This window comes from Saccopteryx bilineata, chromosome X (assembly GCF_036850765.1).
Source record: "Saccopteryx bilineata isolate mSacBil1 chromosome X, mSacBil1_pri_phased_curated, whole genome shotgun sequence".
Taxonomy (NCBI): Eukaryota; Metazoa; Chordata; class Mammalia; order Chiroptera; family Emballonuridae; genus Saccopteryx; species Saccopteryx bilineata.
The window spans coordinates 31,192,056-31,210,253 of NC_089502.1; the positions used below are offsets into that span (position 1 = coordinate 31,192,056).

The 18,198-nt window shown below is 39.6% G+C and overlaps 1 protein-coding gene across 2 annotated transcripts in view; it reads right to left on the reverse strand.

Moving 5' to 3' along the window:
* Positions 1 to 18,198, reverse strand: part of WDR44 (WD repeat domain 44) — a 103,916-nt gene that overhangs the window by 3,306 nt on the left and 82,412 nt on the right. For both annotated transcript variants that reach the window (XM_066249158.1, XM_066249157.1), the window contains 7 exons: positions 14,390 to 14,503; positions 9,207 to 9,329; positions 5,504 to 5,695; positions 5,199 to 5,300; positions 4,874 to 4,989; positions 1,831 to 1,958; positions 1,329 to 1,451 (listed from right to left, as the gene is read on the reverse strand). In XM_066249158.1, coding sequence (XP_066105255.1) covers positions 1,329 to 1,451; positions 1,831 to 1,958; positions 4,874 to 4,989; positions 5,199 to 5,300; positions 5,504 to 5,695; positions 9,207 to 9,329; positions 14,390 to 14,503 — 898 coding nt within the window. The remainder of the gene's footprint in view (positions 1 to 1,328; positions 1,452 to 1,830; positions 1,959 to 4,873; positions 4,990 to 5,198; positions 5,301 to 5,503; positions 5,696 to 9,206; positions 9,330 to 14,389; positions 14,504 to 18,198) is intronic.

Sequence of the window (18,198 nt, forward strand, 5' to 3'; positions counted from 1 at the left end):
ATCTCAGTAATACAAACTTGCTTTCATTAACAACTGGTCCACACTGACACAATCTTACCATACTCTTAAGGACCACTTTTTACATATTTGGCACTCAATGTTACATGATGGTTTTTTTTTTTCACTTCCTGACATGAGCATTTTATAAAACTAGAATTAGTGCTCCTTCTCAAAGCATATGCCACAAATGGCAAGAAATCATAGGCTTCTAAATAGCTACCTAAGAGAAGCTATACATTTGCGGTAAGAAGGGGAAAAAAAACCCACTGCTTTCATTTGGGTTTAGTTCATTTATTCAGCAAATGTTTATTAAGCATCTACTATATAGAGGCAAGCACTGTGTAGACATTGGCACTATAACAAATATGACATATAAAGTCTCTGTCCCCACAGAAACTACAGTCTAGTAGAAGAAACACATAAAATCTCTATCTGCATGTCTTTGTTTATGTTTCTCCAAGAACAGCTGCCCATAAAAGAAGTTTAGAACTTTCTAAATTTTCTTTTCTTTATAATTTTTTTTTTCCTGAGGGGAGATAGACAGACTCTTGCATGTGCCCTGACTGGGATCCAACCGGCAAATCCCATCTGAGGCTGATGCTTGAACCAATGGAGACACTGGCTGCGAGAGGGGAAGAGAGACAGAAGGGAGAGAGGGAGGGAAGAGAAGCAGATGGGTGCTTCTCATGTGTGCCCTGACCAGAGACTGAACCCAGGACATCCACACGCTGAGCCAATGCTCTATCCACTGAACCTTCTGGCCAGGGTGTAAATTTTTTATTTTTAATTTCTGGGTAAATTTTTAAAAAAGTAAAACTTGCAAGAACTATATTACTGAAACATTCAGAAATCAGAATCAGAAAATCATTATGTTGTAAATAAAAATATTCTTCAAGGCCCTGCCTGGTTGGCTCAGTAGTACAGCGTTGGCCTGGCGTGTAGAAGTCCTGGGTTTGATTCCCAGCCAGGGCACACAGGAAAAGCACCCATCTGCTTCTCCACCCTTTCCTCTCCCCATTTTCTCTATCTCTCTACCTTCCGCAGCTAAGGCTCCACTGGAACAAAGTTGGCTTAGGCGCTGAGGATGGCTCTGTGGCCTCTGCCTCAGGTGCTAGAATGGCTCCGGTTGCAACAGAGCATCGCCCCCTAGTGGGCTTGCTGGGTGGGTCCCAGTTGGGCGCATGTGGGAGTGTGTCTCTCTGCCTCCCCATTTCTCACTTCAGAAAAATAGAAAATAAAATGCTAATGAACACCTCATAATATGCAATACTAGGTCAATTAGGCTACTAAGTGCTGCCTAGAAAAAATGTAGAAGAAAATGTACCTACCAGAGGGCATGGTATCTAAAACTTCAGCATCTTCACTTTCTGGTTTTTCAGACTGCACATCAAAAGACAACATCAAACTTGGGTTTGGAGCAAAGATGGCCGAAGTAACAACTGCATTATGTGCTGGGGAAAAAAATTTACTTTCAGGATAACTAATAAATTTGATTCTAAACATCAAGTCAGAGAGTAAAATATGCAATAGTGTAAGTTACATGAAAATATCTTTTCAAACTAACATATAAGTAACTGAGAACTATTTAAAATCCAAAACTATTTTCTAAAAAGGTACCATATACACGTTCTGAGATCCCATGACTTCTCAAATTTTACACAAGTATAAGTTCTTCCTCTGTACAGAAAAATCCAGCTAAGTCAAATACAAAGCAAAAGCAGTCATAACTGCCTCTCTGAAATAATGCCTATAAAAATTTGATTCTAATACATCTGCACTTTAATAACTTTATTCACTTATAAAAGACACACAGAGTAGGTATTTACTTACCTTTAATACCTTCCCAAAAGTCATTGCGATCTCTCCTGACTGAAGTGAACTTGCTTAGGTCATGGTAAGTGCTCCAGATATAAACATACTTATCTTCTGAACCACTAACGAGGTAACTGAAATCATGGCTAAATTTGGAGAATTAAAAAAAAAAAATAAACATAAAGAAAACAACATTCAGTTTTTTAGTTGTTTCCCTCTGTCAGAGCATCCTACTTTAAAACACCTAAAAAAACACCCAGGAGGACTTTTGAAATCTAGACCCCTAGTGTCACTGCAGAGGTTCTGATTGGGTAGGTTTGACATGGGGCAGAGGCATTAGTATTTTCATCAAAGCTCTAGGTGACTGTGCTACTGGTTCGACAATGTGCACAGCCTCCTTAAGAGATGAAAGACAGAAGCGGAGTATTTTATCAATTAAATTACTGTGGCCTGACCAAGCAGTGGCGCAGTGAATAGAGTGTTGGACTGGGATGCAGAGGACCCAGGTTCGAGACCCCGAGGTCACCAGCTTGAGTGCCGGCTCATCTGGTTTGAGCAAAGCTCACCAGCTTGGACCCAAGGTCGCTGGCTTGAGCAAGGGGTTACTAGGTCTGCTGTAGCCCCTCATCAAGGCACACATGAGAAAGCAATCAATGAGCAACTGGGGTGTCACAAGGAAAAACTGATGATTGATGCTTCTCATCTCTCTCCATTCCTGTCTGTCTGTCCCTGTTTATCCCTCTCTCTGACTCTCTGTCTCTGAAAAAATAAAAAATAAATTAAATTACTGCATAGGTACAGTAGCCCCCCTTCCACAGGGGGTATGTTCCAAGACCCCCAGTGGATGCAAGAAACCAAAGATGGAACTGAATCCCGATGTGCTATGTTTTTGCCTGCACCTATGTCATGTGCCACATAATGTTTCGGTCAACGAGGGGCTGCATATAGCACAGTGGCCCCGTAAGACTATAATGGAGTGGAAACTACTACCACCTAGTGACACTGTAGCTATGTACTATCATAATATCTTAGTGTAACGCATGACTCATGTTTGTGATGCTGGTGTAAACACACCTACTGCACTGCCCGTCACATAAAAGTATAGCACACGTAATTATGCACAGTACCTGATAATTTTAGAGAGTATTCCCTCTTATAAACAAGCGTGCTGTGAAACAGTATGCCGTGTTACACTGGCAACAGCTTCTTATACCTTAAGTTTGCTGAGTCTCTTGATTGCATCATTCTCTCATGTGTTTGATTTCATCTCGTGTTGTATAAATTTTGCGTAGCTTAGGTATGCAGTGTTTATACTTGGGCCTTCACACGCACTCACCACTCACTCACTCACCCACCCACCCACCGGTGGAGCAACTGTCAGTCCTGCAAGGCCTGCTCATGGTAATGCCTCCAAACATGTACCATTCTTTCATCTTTACATCCTATTTTTACTGTACCATTTCTCTGTTTCGATAGATACACTGATACTTCTCACTGGGTTACAACTGCCTACGATATCCTGTACAGTAACACGCTGCACAGGCTGGTACCCAGGAGCAATAGGCTATGCCGTACGGCCTAGGTGTGCAGCAGGCTAGCCTGTCTACGTTTGTGTAAGCGCACTCTGTGATGTTCCATGACAAGGAAATGGCCAAATGATGCATTTCTCAGAACGTAGCCCCATTGCTAAGTTCTGACTATACATATCTACGATCAAGTTTAATGTATAAATGAGGCCTATTAAGAGATAAACAAGAACAATAATAAAATAGAGCAATTATAACAATGCAGTATAATAAAAGTTGTGTGAATGTGGTCCCTCTCTCAGAATCTTATTGTAGTGGACATACAGCACAGACATGCTGAAAAAAGAAAAGATTCATGTCCTGGGTGGGATAGCACAAGATTTTATCTTGCTACCCTGAATGGTACGCAACGTAAAACTTCCGGCTATTCCTAAAATTTCCCATTTAACATATATGGACTACAGTTCAACATGAGTAACTGAAACAGCAGAAAGCAAAACCACCAGTAAGGGGGGAAGGCTCTGAAATTTTCCATTTGGCCCTGGTCGGTTGGCTCAGCGGTAGAGCGTAGGCCTGGCGTGCGGGGGACCTGGATTCAATTCCCGGCCAGGGCACATAGGAGATGCGCCCATTTGCTTCTCCACCCCCCCTCCTTCCTCTCTGTCTCTCTCTTCCCCTCCTGCAGCCAAGGCTCCATTGGAGCAAAGATGGCCCGGGCGCTGGGGATGGCTCCTTGGCCTCTGCCCCAGGTGCTAGAGTGGCTCTGGTCGCGGCAGAGTGACGCCCCGGAGGGGCAGAGCATCGCCCCCTGGTGGGCGTGCCGGGTGGATCCCAGTCGGGCGCATGCGGGAGTCTGACTGTCTCTCCCCGTTTCCAGCTTCAGAATAAAGAAAAAAAAAGTGAAATTTTCCATTTAATATTTTTGGACCATGGTTGACCATGTGTATCAAAGCACAGAAAGCAGGGGAGGGGACTACTGTACTGGGAAATTACAGAAGAAAGGAAAACTGATAAGAGAAGGACTAAAAGGAAGAGGGTTAGAAAGAGGCAGGTAATTCAGGAGAGCCTCCAGACCCCTAAGAGTTCAAATAATAATGATGTGTAAAGGTGTAAATACAGGACACCGTACTACAGGGTGTTAAAATGCTTGATTAGCTTCTGTACCTTTTAGGATCACATGTGGGGTAGGCGGGAGACTGTCTCTAAAAAAGGTCTGACATCAAACTACCAAAGCACAAATTTGGAGCTGGGAATCTTCTAATTATGGCTTTACACTGACCCGTGTGATTTGGGGCAAATTACTTAACTTTCTGGGTCTTGGTTTCTTCATCTGCAGAACAGGGGCCATTCTAACTCTCTCCACCATCCAGGTGGATAAGGTAATTACTGTAGGATGATTACACGAGATATCGGTTGTAAAAGTGCACAGAAACTAAAAACATCACATTGACATAAGGCCTGGTAGGATGGAGGGGAGATGGGAGGAGGGGAGCAATGTTCTCATCTCTTTTGGGAATTTCTCATTGCCAATTTACCTGAAACTTGCTTTGATCTGGCTGCTGCTGTTGACATAACCCTTATACTTCATGGAAAGTGATAAATCTCTAAGATCATATAGTCTGATTCTGGAGTCATTTGAGGTTACCAGTATCTAAAAATAAATCAAGGGAAAAGTTAAATATATAATCTCTTAATCTAAATTAAGCTATAATCAAAAAAGGGTATAAACACATACAGAATATTCCTTAAAACTAGAAAAAGCAGTATTCTATAGGAAAGGAAATATATTCTTAGCTAAGGTATTAAGAATGAGCTTTCAGGATCCTATATATAGTATGGAGAGAGATGAATACTTAGTACCTTATTTTCTCCTGGTAAAGGCTCAATGCCAGTAATTTTTCGTCCAACCTTGTTGCGTCCTCTGGTAGATCGGACATGTATTTGTGTGTGGTATTTTAAATGCTAAAAATAAATCACAAAATTAAAAGGTTAGAATTAGAAGGAACCTCAAAGATCATCTGATCCAACGCACAGTCAGGCATGGGATTTCTTGCCTCAATTTACAGATAAGTCAGTTAAAGGGCAGAGAGGATACAACTTAATCAAAACCACAAAATGCTTAACTAAGTATTCGATTAGGTAATTTACACAAGATAGTCATTTACCTCTGTATCATAGAAAATGCATCGGCCATCGTATGTCCCAATCACTGCATATTTACCATTCTGACAGAAATTTGCAGCTGTGATCAATTTTGTTTGACCATCTACTTCATTCCACAAAGCCACTTTCTTATCAGGTATGTTCCAAAGGCGAAGCTTTCCATCCAGTGACCCACTTAGAAAATATCTGTCATCCTAAAAATGTGACAGAGGTTTAGAAACCTTTCATTTTACCACATCAAGAAAAACTCATTAGCAAATCAATACATTAACTCTATTAGACACGTTTAAAATATGTAGATCTCAACTGAAAAGTATGAATGTTCTTCAAGTAAGCATTACTTTATTTACTGAAATAACAACAATTAGAAAACACAGTTTTCATTCTGGAGAAATTGCATTGTGCTCACTTTATCATACCCTTACACTGCTCTTCCTAAAGCATGGATGTTAGTAGTTAGTATGCTGAAATGTATACTGTGTAGGAGAAGGGTTCTGTGATCACCTAAGTTTGAAAAATTCTGGGTTACAGATAATTAAACAAGATTCTCAGTTCCCAAAAGGGAAAACGTAGGTAGTGTTTTCCAGCTTATTTAACCACAGACTTTTTGTGGAGAGATGGGCAGGGGGGCAGGATAGGAACATTTAGCAGGGCTAGTACCTTCAAGAAACAGGCTTTGGGAAAATCACCCTCTAATGATGCATTTGCGCATAGCCTTCTCTGGGACACAGGTTAACAGTCGGACAAAAAAAGCAATGCCACTTAGCCCAAGAACCAGTTAATTTTTGGCACTCGGACATCATGTCAGCAGAGAATGGTTTCACTGATTAAATTTTCAATCAGTTTCCCAATTTCAAACCAGGGTTTCTCAACCAGGGGCACTTTGGCCCCATAGGGAACATCTAGCAATATCTGAAGACATATTTTTAAAAGATATTTTTGATGATCACAACTGGGGGGTGGGGTGCTACTGACATCTAGTGGTTGCAGGCCAGGAATGCTGCTCAACATCCTACAATGCCCAAGACAGCGTTCCCTTCCTCTAAAACAGGGGTCTCAAACTCGTGGCCCGCCCACCAATTTTGTGCGGCCCGCAGGCTAATCAAACTTCGTGGATTAGTCTGTGGGCCAGTCTGCGGCCGCACAAAATTGGTGGGCGGGCCGCGAATTTGAGACCCCTGCTCTAAAACAAAGAATTATCCAGCCCAAAATGTCAACAGTGCCAAGGTTGAAAAGCCCTACTCTAAAATAAAAACCAGGCATTCCATTAAGATGGCCTAATTTTTGGTAATATAAGATTAAATAGAAAATAACCTGGATGTCAAAATAAGAGTCTCTTTCCTGTTTAACATTATTCTTCTTATCCACCTCTGAAGCCTGTCAAGGATAATCTACACAGAATGGGCAATTTTATGGCTATGGTATAATAGGCATGGCTCAGTTTCTACCAGTAGATATTGAAAAGCTGAACAAGTAAAAATACTTTACCTTGACCCTACAATTCAGAAATTTTTTAGCATACATACTCACATACATACATACATGTGTGTATGCATCTCCATTTTGCTATTTCTTTTACAACTCCGCTATCTTCCTTCCAAATAACATTTTTAAAAAATTTTTATTTTAAAGGGGTGACATTGGTCAACTAGAGTACATAGATTTAGAGAAAACATCTCCAGGTCATTTGGACATTCCATTATGTTGTATACCCATCACTCAAAGTCAAATCGTCCTCTGTCACCTTTTATTGGTTTTCTTTATGCCCTAATAACATTTAATATAGTCATATTTCCTAGTAAAATGTCAACATCACCCCATTCTTCCCTAGAGCCTCTTAAAAATTCTCTAGATCAGAATTTTTAGAAATAGGGCTTTCCAGTTTCCAAAAGAAAACTAAATAAAAGTATAGAAATATTATCAACTAAACAGAAACCTTAAAAATAATGTACTACATAGATAACTATCACCACTTAATGATTTCACTGACACATGATAGTTAGAATAGAGGTACAGGAATAGATTTTGCTCACAGTTGCTGAGGGGGTAAATCCATCCTTTTATTGCAATCTTGGGTGACAGGTGGGGGTGTTATTCAGAAAGAAGCCCTGAAAGGCTTGATGGTTAAAACTGATAAGATATTCACATAGATTAAATATGTTTAATTTTCAAAAGTTCTTAGCCAAGTATTTTACAGGTTCAGAATTATTACTATGTTATAAGCTTGCCCAGGAAGGGAAATTATATTGAGGGAAACAAAGTCACCCTTTTCTCTTAATTTTGGGGGAAAGAGGAAGGAATGTGAGTATAATTGAAATATTGCATTAAAAAGACAATGGGTATGTGTGAAGTAAAAAAAGTTTTCAGAAATATTTTCTGGAAAAAAAAGACAATGGGCGTTAACTATATAGAGATGAGGATGTCACTGGAAATGTAATCATACATCAACTAGGGTCAACTTAAAGCCCTCCACTTATTTCAACCTAGCTAGTGATATAGAACCAAGAACCAATGTGTGACTTCCCTGTATTTATATATTTGCCAAGAACTAAAACTAATTTAGCCTTATCATTTGCTGACTCTATCCTATATGGGTAGAAGATAGGTCTGCAATTCCATGGTAGTAGACTTTTACTCTTTTACTTGAAATAATGATACAGTTTCCTGGCCCTGGCCAGCTGGCTCAGTGGATAGAGCACTGGCCCAGCATACAAACATCCTGGGTTTGATCCCCAGTAAGGGCACACAAGGGAGGGTGACCATTTGCTTCATTCTCCCTCCAGCTCCCCCTTCTCTTAATCTTCCCCTTTCACAGCCAGTGGTTTGAATGGTTCTAGTGTCAGCCCGGGCGCTGAGGATAGCTCGGTTGATATGAGCATCGGCCTCAGACAGGGGTTGCTGGCTAGACAGAGTGCATGTGAGAGTCTGCCTATTTCCTTTCCTCTCACTTAAAAAAAAAGAAAGAAAATAAATACTTTCTTTCCAGAGAAAACATATTAAAGAATTTTCTACGTTGAAAATGATGCCAACTAAACTACTAACACAACCCTCACAAAACTGGCTATTTGATTGATCAGTCAAGCAGATCGACTAATACACCATTTATGGAAGTGTAAATTAGTGCCAGCGTTTTGGAAAACTGATGTACCTGCTAAACTAAAATAAACATTTCTTCTCTCAAAGAAAAATAAAGTAAAATGAATAAGGGATCTCAAGATTAACAATGCTTCTAGACATTACATAGGAATTCAGCATTACCTTATAACAAATTTTGGACTTTGACTTTTTCAAACTTTTGCTGCCTCTTCTGTTCTCAACCCTACAAAGATTCCTGCCTATATGCTTCCCTTTCTCATTGTCCACCTGCTGGCTTCTCTTCTTCTGCCATCTCCAATACCTCTCTACGATCTTTAAGAGGGTATTTTATTTATACTCTGCATGTCTTATTAAAGATCTGGAATGCCTTTTCACTGTTATATTTACAACATAAAATTTCCAGTTCTTCTAATGCAGATTAGCAGAATATAGATTTTCTTTATAATTCTTAAAGCAAATGAAAGACTAAATTAAGTTGTTAATTCACTATGTGGCTGTTATTCCCCTGCCCACCCCCACCCATAATCCAATTGCCCTCCAGAGAAACCTGCTTTCTTCATCTCCCTTATAGTCTAACAACAACAACAAAAAGTCTAAACAATTACTTACTCTTGGATGAAAAGCTATGGCAGTGACAAAATCTATATGCTGAAAACAGCAAAGGCATTCTCTTCTGGAAATATGCCACAACCTGACTGTTTTATCCATTGATGAAGAAAGCAGAAAGTAGTTCTACGGAAAAATTACCATTGATTAGTTTATCACCATAGGAAAAAAAGTACCTATACAATAAAAGCAAACTTTTGATTTTTATCTGTTATAATAGTTTTGTTAATTAGTATTGTTATACACAGCATCAGAAAGAATAAAAGATTATCTAATTCACTTGGAAGATCCCATTTTATCCGAAACAGTTAAATACCATAGTTCTTAGATACGAAGACTTTTTTCATATTACCTATTCTGTAACTATATTGGAACTTAGCTATGAATATAAGGCATCTATCCATTTGCACAGGGGCCATGCTAGTCTCTGTGCCACTCCAATTTTGGCATATATGCTGCCGGAGCGAGCGCTGCATCTACCCATTTGATTGTCACTTCAGTTCACTTATTTTCACATTGACAACAGGGGTGAATTTTAACTCACTTGGATTCCCTCATTGTCACTTAAAATGCCCTAAAAAAAGATTACCCTATAAATACAGCATGGAAACAAGAAGTTATCATGCACCTGTCACAATGTAGGCAAGAAAATTAGACAATAGACACTGTCAAATTTCTCAGAATAGATCATAGAACTTCCAAAGCTTAAGATGGTAGATCACTTAGGCATTATTATGGCCCATCACCCAGGAACCGAACATCTACCTACCAGAAGCTCTTTAATTTCTAAACACAACCTATTTAAGGGGAGAACTGCATGTTATACTAAATGTGAAGACCCAAGTGAGACACTGGTATTCTTTGGTATGCAAAAAAGTGCAGAACAAATTGAAGTAATGATGACTTTTATTTATTCATTTTAGAGGAGAGAGAGGGGGGGGGAGGAGCAGGAAGCATCAACTCCCATATGTGCCTTGACCAGACAAGCCCAGGGTTTTGAACCGGCAACCTCAGTGTTCCAGGTCGATACTTTATCCACTGCGCCACCACAGGTCAGGCAACGATGACTTTTAATGAGTACTTACAATGTGCTAAACATTGTTCTTAGCACTACACAGCAACCCTACGTGGTAGGTATATTATTACCTCCTTTTACTAATGAGAACACTGAGGAAAAGAGATGGAATAACTTGTCTAAGACTGCACAGCTTGTCAGGGCAGAGTGGGTAGTCCGGCTCCGGGGCCAGGCTCGAACCGCCGCACTGTTCTGCAGAGTGCTTAGGTAGAACGTATGTTATGGAAACAACCAGATGCTCTGTCATTTACTTAAAACAGTGAAAGAATTCTACATCTTTAAATGTAGAATAACTAGGCATAAGTATCCATTTGGATATGTAACTGTAGATACTGATATGCTATTTGGGCTCGTTTATAAGGTATACATTTTATTTGGTTTACTTGGTTGTCTATCTTGCAATTACAAAACAGAATTTTGGGGAAAAAAACTTTTTAAAATATAAAAGACCAAAAAACAAAACAGAAAAAAGCCCAGAATTTTGAAAAATGTACAACTTTAAAGTATCTAGTAACAATTATCTTTCTTTTCAAAATCAACTCAGTTCCAGAACAGGTTTTTTTTTTTTCCTTTGTATTTTTCTTGAAGCTGGAAACGGGGAGAGACAGCCAGACAGACTCCCGCATGCGCCATGCACCCGACCGGGATCCATCCGGCACACCCACCAGGGGGCGATGCTCTGCCCCTCCGGGGCATCGCTCTGCCGCGACCAGAGCCACTCCGGCGCCTGGGGCAGAGGCCAAGGAGCCATCCCCAGCGCCCGGGCCATCCCTGCTCCAATGGAGCCTCCGCTGCGGGAGGGGAAGAGAGAGACAGAGGAAGGAGGCGGGGTGGAGAAGCAAATGGGCGTCTCTCCTATGTGCCCCGGCCGGGAATCGAACCCAGGTCCCCCGCACACCAGGCCGACGCTCTACCGCTGAGCCAACCGGCCAGGGCCCCAGAACAGTTTAGAACAGTATGTGCAGTTTATTTTATATTTCCTGTTAATAACAACTATACAAAAACTAAATCTCAGGTCTGTTGTTTATTAATACTAACTGTTCAATTTTTGTCCTAGTCCATGGCTTGAAGTATATGAAAGAAATATGAAGACATCCCTAGAAGTGAAGATGCTGAAGACATGTTAAGATCTGTTCTAATATGCCAAATTCTAAATTCTTATTGAATAAGTGAAATTAAATAATTTGATTAAACTTAATAAGCATAATCTTTGGAGTCAAAGAAATTAGATTCAAATATAAGTTCTAACCATAACTAGTTTTGTGATCTGGGACAAGCCAGCGGCCCAGTCTTCTAATTTGCAAAATGAAATATCTACTTCGCAGGTTTATTATTGTAAGAATTAACGAGGTAATTATTGTTGCCTGTCTAAGCCTTCGACAAAGACAAAACCCATTATAAACACCAATTGTGCTAGATACCGAAGAGAAATAACAGTAAGATAAGATCTGGTCCCTACTTACTCTCAAGGGGCTTAGAATCTTGTGGCAAACAAGACCTAGGAATGTACATGGGTAGATAAGTAAAAAAGAAAGTATAAGAAAAGAGCACAGGTGTGACCAAGTGGAGGCGCAGTGGGTAGAGCGTCAACCTGGGACACTGAGAACCCAGGTTTGAAACCTTGAGGGTTGTGGGCTTCAGTGCAGGCTCTTCAGCTTGAGGGTGGTATCACAGACATGACCTCCTGGGCACTGGCTTGAGCCCAAAGGTTGCTGGCTTGAGCAAGGGGTCACTGGCTCAGCTGGAGCCCCCTGGTCAAGGCACATATGAGAAAGCAATCAATGAACAACTAAGGTGTTGCAACAAAGAATTGATGCTTCTCATCTCTCTCCCTTCCTGTCTGTCTGTCCTTCTCTGTCTCCTTCCTCACTTAAAACAAACAAACAAACATGTTTCCTGGAGGAAATCTTCCTTATGACACCAGTGTGACTGCTGTCCCACAACTGTGTGAAACAATTCCTCAGAACACACCCCTTCGTATGTACACAGCTTCTTGGTTCTGCCACTCGGGAGAACCCTGCCTGATACAGTGCTCAGTGGAGAACTAATTTCTTCTAGTCAGTGACATTTTATTTATTCATTTTTTTTTAGAGAGGAGAGGGAGAGAAAGAGAGAGAGAGAGAGAGAGAGAGAGAGAGAGAGAGAGGAGAGAGGAGCTGGAAGCATCAAGTCCCATATGTGCCTTGACCAGGCAAGCCCAGAGTTTTGAACCGGTGACCTCAGCATTTCCAGGTCGATGCTTTATCCACTGCGCCACCACAAGTCAGGCCCAGTCAGTGACATTTTAGAGAACAAATTGGTCTAACAAAGTAAAATGAGTGCAAGGTTCCCAATTATGTGCTTTGTACTTATTGCTCCAGATAAATGTGTTTGTCAGATCAAGGACATTTTAGCTTTCCGCCCCGACAACTCAGTCAGATTTCCAATAGGGCGGAGAAGGAGGACAAAGACACAACTAGGGCTCAGCTGAAAACCAGGCTGCAAGGTGAGGTCCAAGCTTGTTCTAGGAGCTTAGAGAAAGACATTATGATGGATGGGTTAGGAAAAGCATCCAGGCATCGAAACAAATACGGCAGGAGAAGTAATTCATGAATGGAGTGCTTCGAAGCTGGAGCTCAAAGAAACCCTGACCTGTTGATATATGCAAGCACTATCCTTGTGGTACAGGAGGTTCTCCCGACGTATTAAATTATATGGCATCCCCTGTACCCCTCAGAGTATTTTGTTAACTCAGTTGCCTTTGCTCAATGTAAGGCTTTTAAATATTGCTGCCCCTCTGAATTCTTGTTTGTTTGTTTTTTTAAATTCATCTTAGAGAGGTGGAGGGGAGAGGAAGGGAGAGAGAGAGAGAGAGAGAGAGAGGAGGGAAGGGGGAGAGATAGCAAGACGGGCAAGGAAGAGAGAAGAAAGAAAGAGAGAGAGAAAGGGAGGGGAGGGGAAGGGGAAGGGGAAGGGGAAGGGGAAGGGGAAGGGGAAGGGGAAGGGGAAGGGGAAGGGGAAGGGGAAGGGGAAGGGGAAGGGGAAGGGAAGGAAGACGGGCAGGGGGAGGAGAAGAAGCATCAACTCCCAATTGTGCGTTGACCAGGCAAGCCTGAGGTTTCAAACTAGTGATCTCAGCATTCCAGGTCGACATTTTATCACTGCACCACCACAGGTCAGCTGAATTCTTAATATATTTTAGATTCTGATTACTGATAAATTTCAGTACAAAGAAAGTATAAGGTATCATGCAAAAATTTCAAAACCTGCTTCCTGCTTCAAAGACCTTAAATTTAAAATATCTCTTTAAATTTTCACAAAACTGTAAAAACACTTGCTCAGTGGCAAAACAGACCCTCCACTTTAGAAACACAAAATTAAGATTTATTATTGATTCACAGAATATAATTGTTAAACTTAAATGAATAATTTCATAAATGTAGCAGATGAGCCCCAAAGCAGTCTTGATTAGATACATCAGACTTCACCTTTGTAGTTGAAATCATTATCCATTTTGTTGAGGATATTTTGCAAAATTATAGGAACAGGCAAAAAGTACAGTACAGGGAGTACTTGGGTCATAACACAGTTCCATTCCTACGACAGTGATGTAACCCGAATTTTGGTGTAAGCGGAAACACACCATAACCTAACACAAAAGAAACATCGGAGTTTTTAACAGTCCAAAATGGCGTAGGTTAAGCATACTCCCTCACTCATGTTCCGCATTACTGAGTATTTTTCCACCGTGTGCAACCAAACTAGTTCACCCATGTAGTTCTAAGTACAACGCTAATAGCATAACCCAAAACACTGATGTCTCAATTTTTTAAAGATTATATGGGAGTGAGCGTCGTAAACTCATAACGTCGTACACATATGTCAAGACTGTCATAACCCGAGGACTCCCTGTAGATGAACGGGTCCAGATAGAAGCTGTTAATATAAACATTGTCTTATGGTCCTAATGTGACTTCTTTTTTTTAACTTCGATTAATTTGTACATAATACCCAAAAAGTATATATAAGCATTCAAACACTTCACAGTCTGACAATCATACAAATAAAACATCTGGTTTTATCCTGAAGTCATAGTTACAGAAAATACACAATCCAAATAAAAATTTCCTACTTTAGACCATGAAAGATCAAGGAGATCAGCAGTGTGTCCTTTATATTTGCAAAATGGCCGTTGTCGAAATGGTGCATTTTTATCATCGGGGTCTTCATCAGCTCCACCGCACACCTATTTAGACAAAGACAAATGTCAAAACCAGCAAAACAAAAGCTTCATACTCTTCCCACCCCTTCTCTTCTCTCACTTTGCATGATGCTTGATTGAAATCTTGACCCACCAAAAGCAACCCCCCGCCTTGCGCTGAATCTTTACCTTCTTGACTTAACAAATAAACCAGGATCATCGGCTGAAGACACTGTGCTATCACAATCTTTCCGTCCATAACAGATTCCCTCCTTTGTCCTTTTACGAGCCAGCGCCAGGGGGTGATCATGATCAGTCTAAGCTAACCAAGGCAAGTTCATTCCCTTTCCAAGCGATGACTGGTTTAGGCCTGGGCATATGCTATAATTTTCATTCATTAAATATGAGGGAAAGTTTATTGTGGGAGGGAGAAGGAGGAGGCTCTAAAACAATTTCCTCATTCTAAAAAAAGTGCATACTAAAAGGGACCTTCCTCTTTCCTGCCTTTGAATATTGTTACCTGCATGTAACACCTAAGAGTGTAGCAATCATCATAGGACCATGAGGGAAACCAACCCAAGAGAACAACAGATAAAGAATAGCAAAGCAGGAAGACGGTAGGACCCTGAGTCCCTGTCGATACTACTGAGCTGCTGAATTAGCGCGCTTGGAACTGCCTTACCTCCAGACTTCTTCCTCATTGTTTAAGCCATTTTCAGTTGGATTTCTGTTATTTGAAGTCAAAAGTATCCTGACAGAGGGAGGTGAGAAATACTGCCATTCTTTTGTGCCGTGCATTTAGTTTACGACATGCTTTTGTATTCATTATCTGAATGAATCCTAACAACTCTGAGAAGTAGGTATTAACATTATGAAGATAGAGAGATTAAGGAAAAAAAACCGAGGCTCAAAGAAGTTAGAGACATATTTAAAGGTCACACAGCCACCTGCAAACAGCAGAACCAAAGCGCAAATACAAGTCATTTAACTTCATGTTCAGAGATTGTTCCTTAAATATTTTAGAGGATGTTAACATAAGCAAATATATGGCGTGTTAGCTAAGCCTTGCATATTTAGGAAAGGGTAAGTAGTATGATGAGGATGGAGAAAAAACGCATACGTCCAGAGATACATGGTAGGGTTTAGGGTAGAAAGGAATTTGAGACTAGATCTTAAAGAGCCTCGAATTTGTGGCTTAACAGTTCAGACATTCTACTGCAATGGAGAGCCAACACAAGTTTCTGAAAAAAAAAAATAACATGATGTGCCTATTGCTTTAGAAAGAGAATGCTGGAGAGTAGTGTAAAAGGTCATTTGGAAAGAGAGAATGGAGGCAAGAAGAGCAGTCAGTAAGTTGAAGAATAATGAGGGCTTGAGCTAGACAGTGTGCATGCGGATAGATCAAAAACTACCAATATTCTCTGTAGAACTCTACAGTTAATAAAACATCTTTATGGCCACTGTGGAGAGAGACCAGCAATCCTAGATGACCACGGATACTTCTCCTGATTTTGCTGCCAGAAAACTGAACAGCTTTGTGCCATCACATCGAATTTAGCCTTTTCTTTAATAAGCATTTATGTTCATTAACTCCTTCACATATTTCCTCTTTAAATGTTCCTTCTCCTTATATTCTACCGTTTCTTCAAAAATACTTAATGTTTTAATTATAACACATGCTCAGTGTAGATAATTTGGAAAAAAACTAGAAAGTAGGAAAATTAAAAATTTTTAAAGTATCCTTTCTAAAATTTTTTAAAATTATTCATTTTTAGAGAGAGGAGAGAGAAGGGAGAGAGAGAAAGGTGGTGGTGGGGGGACAGGAAGCATCAATTCCCATAGGTACCTTGACCAGGCAAGCCCAGGGTTTCAAACCCGCAACCTCAGCATTCCAGATCGATGCTTTATCCTCTGTGCCACCACAGGCCAGACATGAAAAATTAAAATGAAAACCACCCATAATCAGCTAGTAGTTTGATAAGCTTTAATCTTCCTTTTTAAAAAAACATAATCAAAATAATATTATATACATGGTTCAGTATCTTCCTTTTTATTACTATCGTGAGTGTTTTCTATATTCCATTCTATGAAAACACGTACTAGCTGTGTATGAGTGCATCATAATTTAATCATTTTTTGGTATGTTGGTTATTCAGACATTTCTAATTTTTTGCTAACATAAAGAGCAGTCAATGAACAATACAAAATGAATCTTTATCCATATTTTATTCTTTAAAAAACCTAATATAAGGGGCATTACCCGGTCAAAAGGTTTAAACCTGAGATATAGTAACTTCTGTTGTTTGTTTAATAAAAGCAGGTAAGTTTATTTAAATTTTTTTTAGAAATACATAAGTATAAAATATCAAATAAGAATGACTGAGCCTGACTAGGCAGTGGCACAGTGGATAGAGCATCGGACTGGGATGTGGAGGACCCAGGTTTGAGACCCCAAGGTTGCCAGCTTGAGCATGGGCTCATTTGGCTTGAGCAAAAATATCACCAGCTTGGACCCAAGGTCGCTGGCTCGAACAAGGAGTTACTCCATCTGCTGAAGGCCTGCGGTCAAGGTACATATGAGAAAGCAATCAATGAACAATTAAGGTGTCGCAACAAAAAACTGATGATTGATGCTTCTCATCTCTCTCTGTTCCTGCCTGCCTGTCCCTATCTATCCCTCTCTGTCCCTGTAAAAAAGAAAAAGAAAAAGAAAGAAAGACTGAAAATCCTTCCGCCCAGAGATAGCTACTAGTAATAGTGTATTTCCTTTAAGTTGTTTGAATCTATAAACATTTTAGTCAAAATTAGGATATTGTATCTAATTTTTCATTCTGCTTTTTTTCACTGTAAACTTTAATATTTTTTAAGGTTATTAAATAGTCTTTGAAAACAATTTAAGGACAAAATTATATTCTACTCTATGAAATATAACATAGTTTTTATTTTTGAACTGTTAAAAATTTAGCTTTTTCAAATTTTAGCTATTGTGAGGACACTAAGATGAAAATCCTTTTACTTGCATCTTTGGGCATACCTGACTATGCCTTTATAATAGAATTACTAAATAAAACATTTTACTGATCTATAGATCTCTCTAGATGTCTATATCTAGAGAGATATTTATATTTTTATATACATATATTTTACATATATGTATATAAAACTTTATTACGGGCATTTCAAACATACACAGAAGTAGAGAGAATATAGTAATTAGTATAATGAACCCCACACATTCATCACCTGGTTTAACAATCAGCGACATTTTACTCATTTTGTTTTATCAATTGTCCCACTTTTATGTGTTTACTCACTTTTGTTGGAGTATGTAAAGCAAGATCTAATACCATTGATTTTATCAGTAAATACTCTATGTGTATCTCTAACTAATAAGCCCTCTTTTAAATATAACTAAAATGTCATTATCACACTGAAAAATACAACGTGTATCATCTAATATCTAATCTATATTCAACTATCCTGATTATCTAAAAGTGTCATTTTAAAATTGGATGGCTATGAAAACTTGTAAGCTTTTTGATATTTATTAGCACTTACCAGATACTGTATTGGTTATTTGAAATAACAATATAAATGACATTTCTTACCTTATAATCCATTCTCAGTATTTAAAAGCCAGACTGAGCCTTTTAACATGTCAGATTATGTCATTCTCTGTTTAAAAATCCTTCATTAGCTTCCGCCTTTCTCAAAACAATAGCCAGAGTCCTTGCAATGGC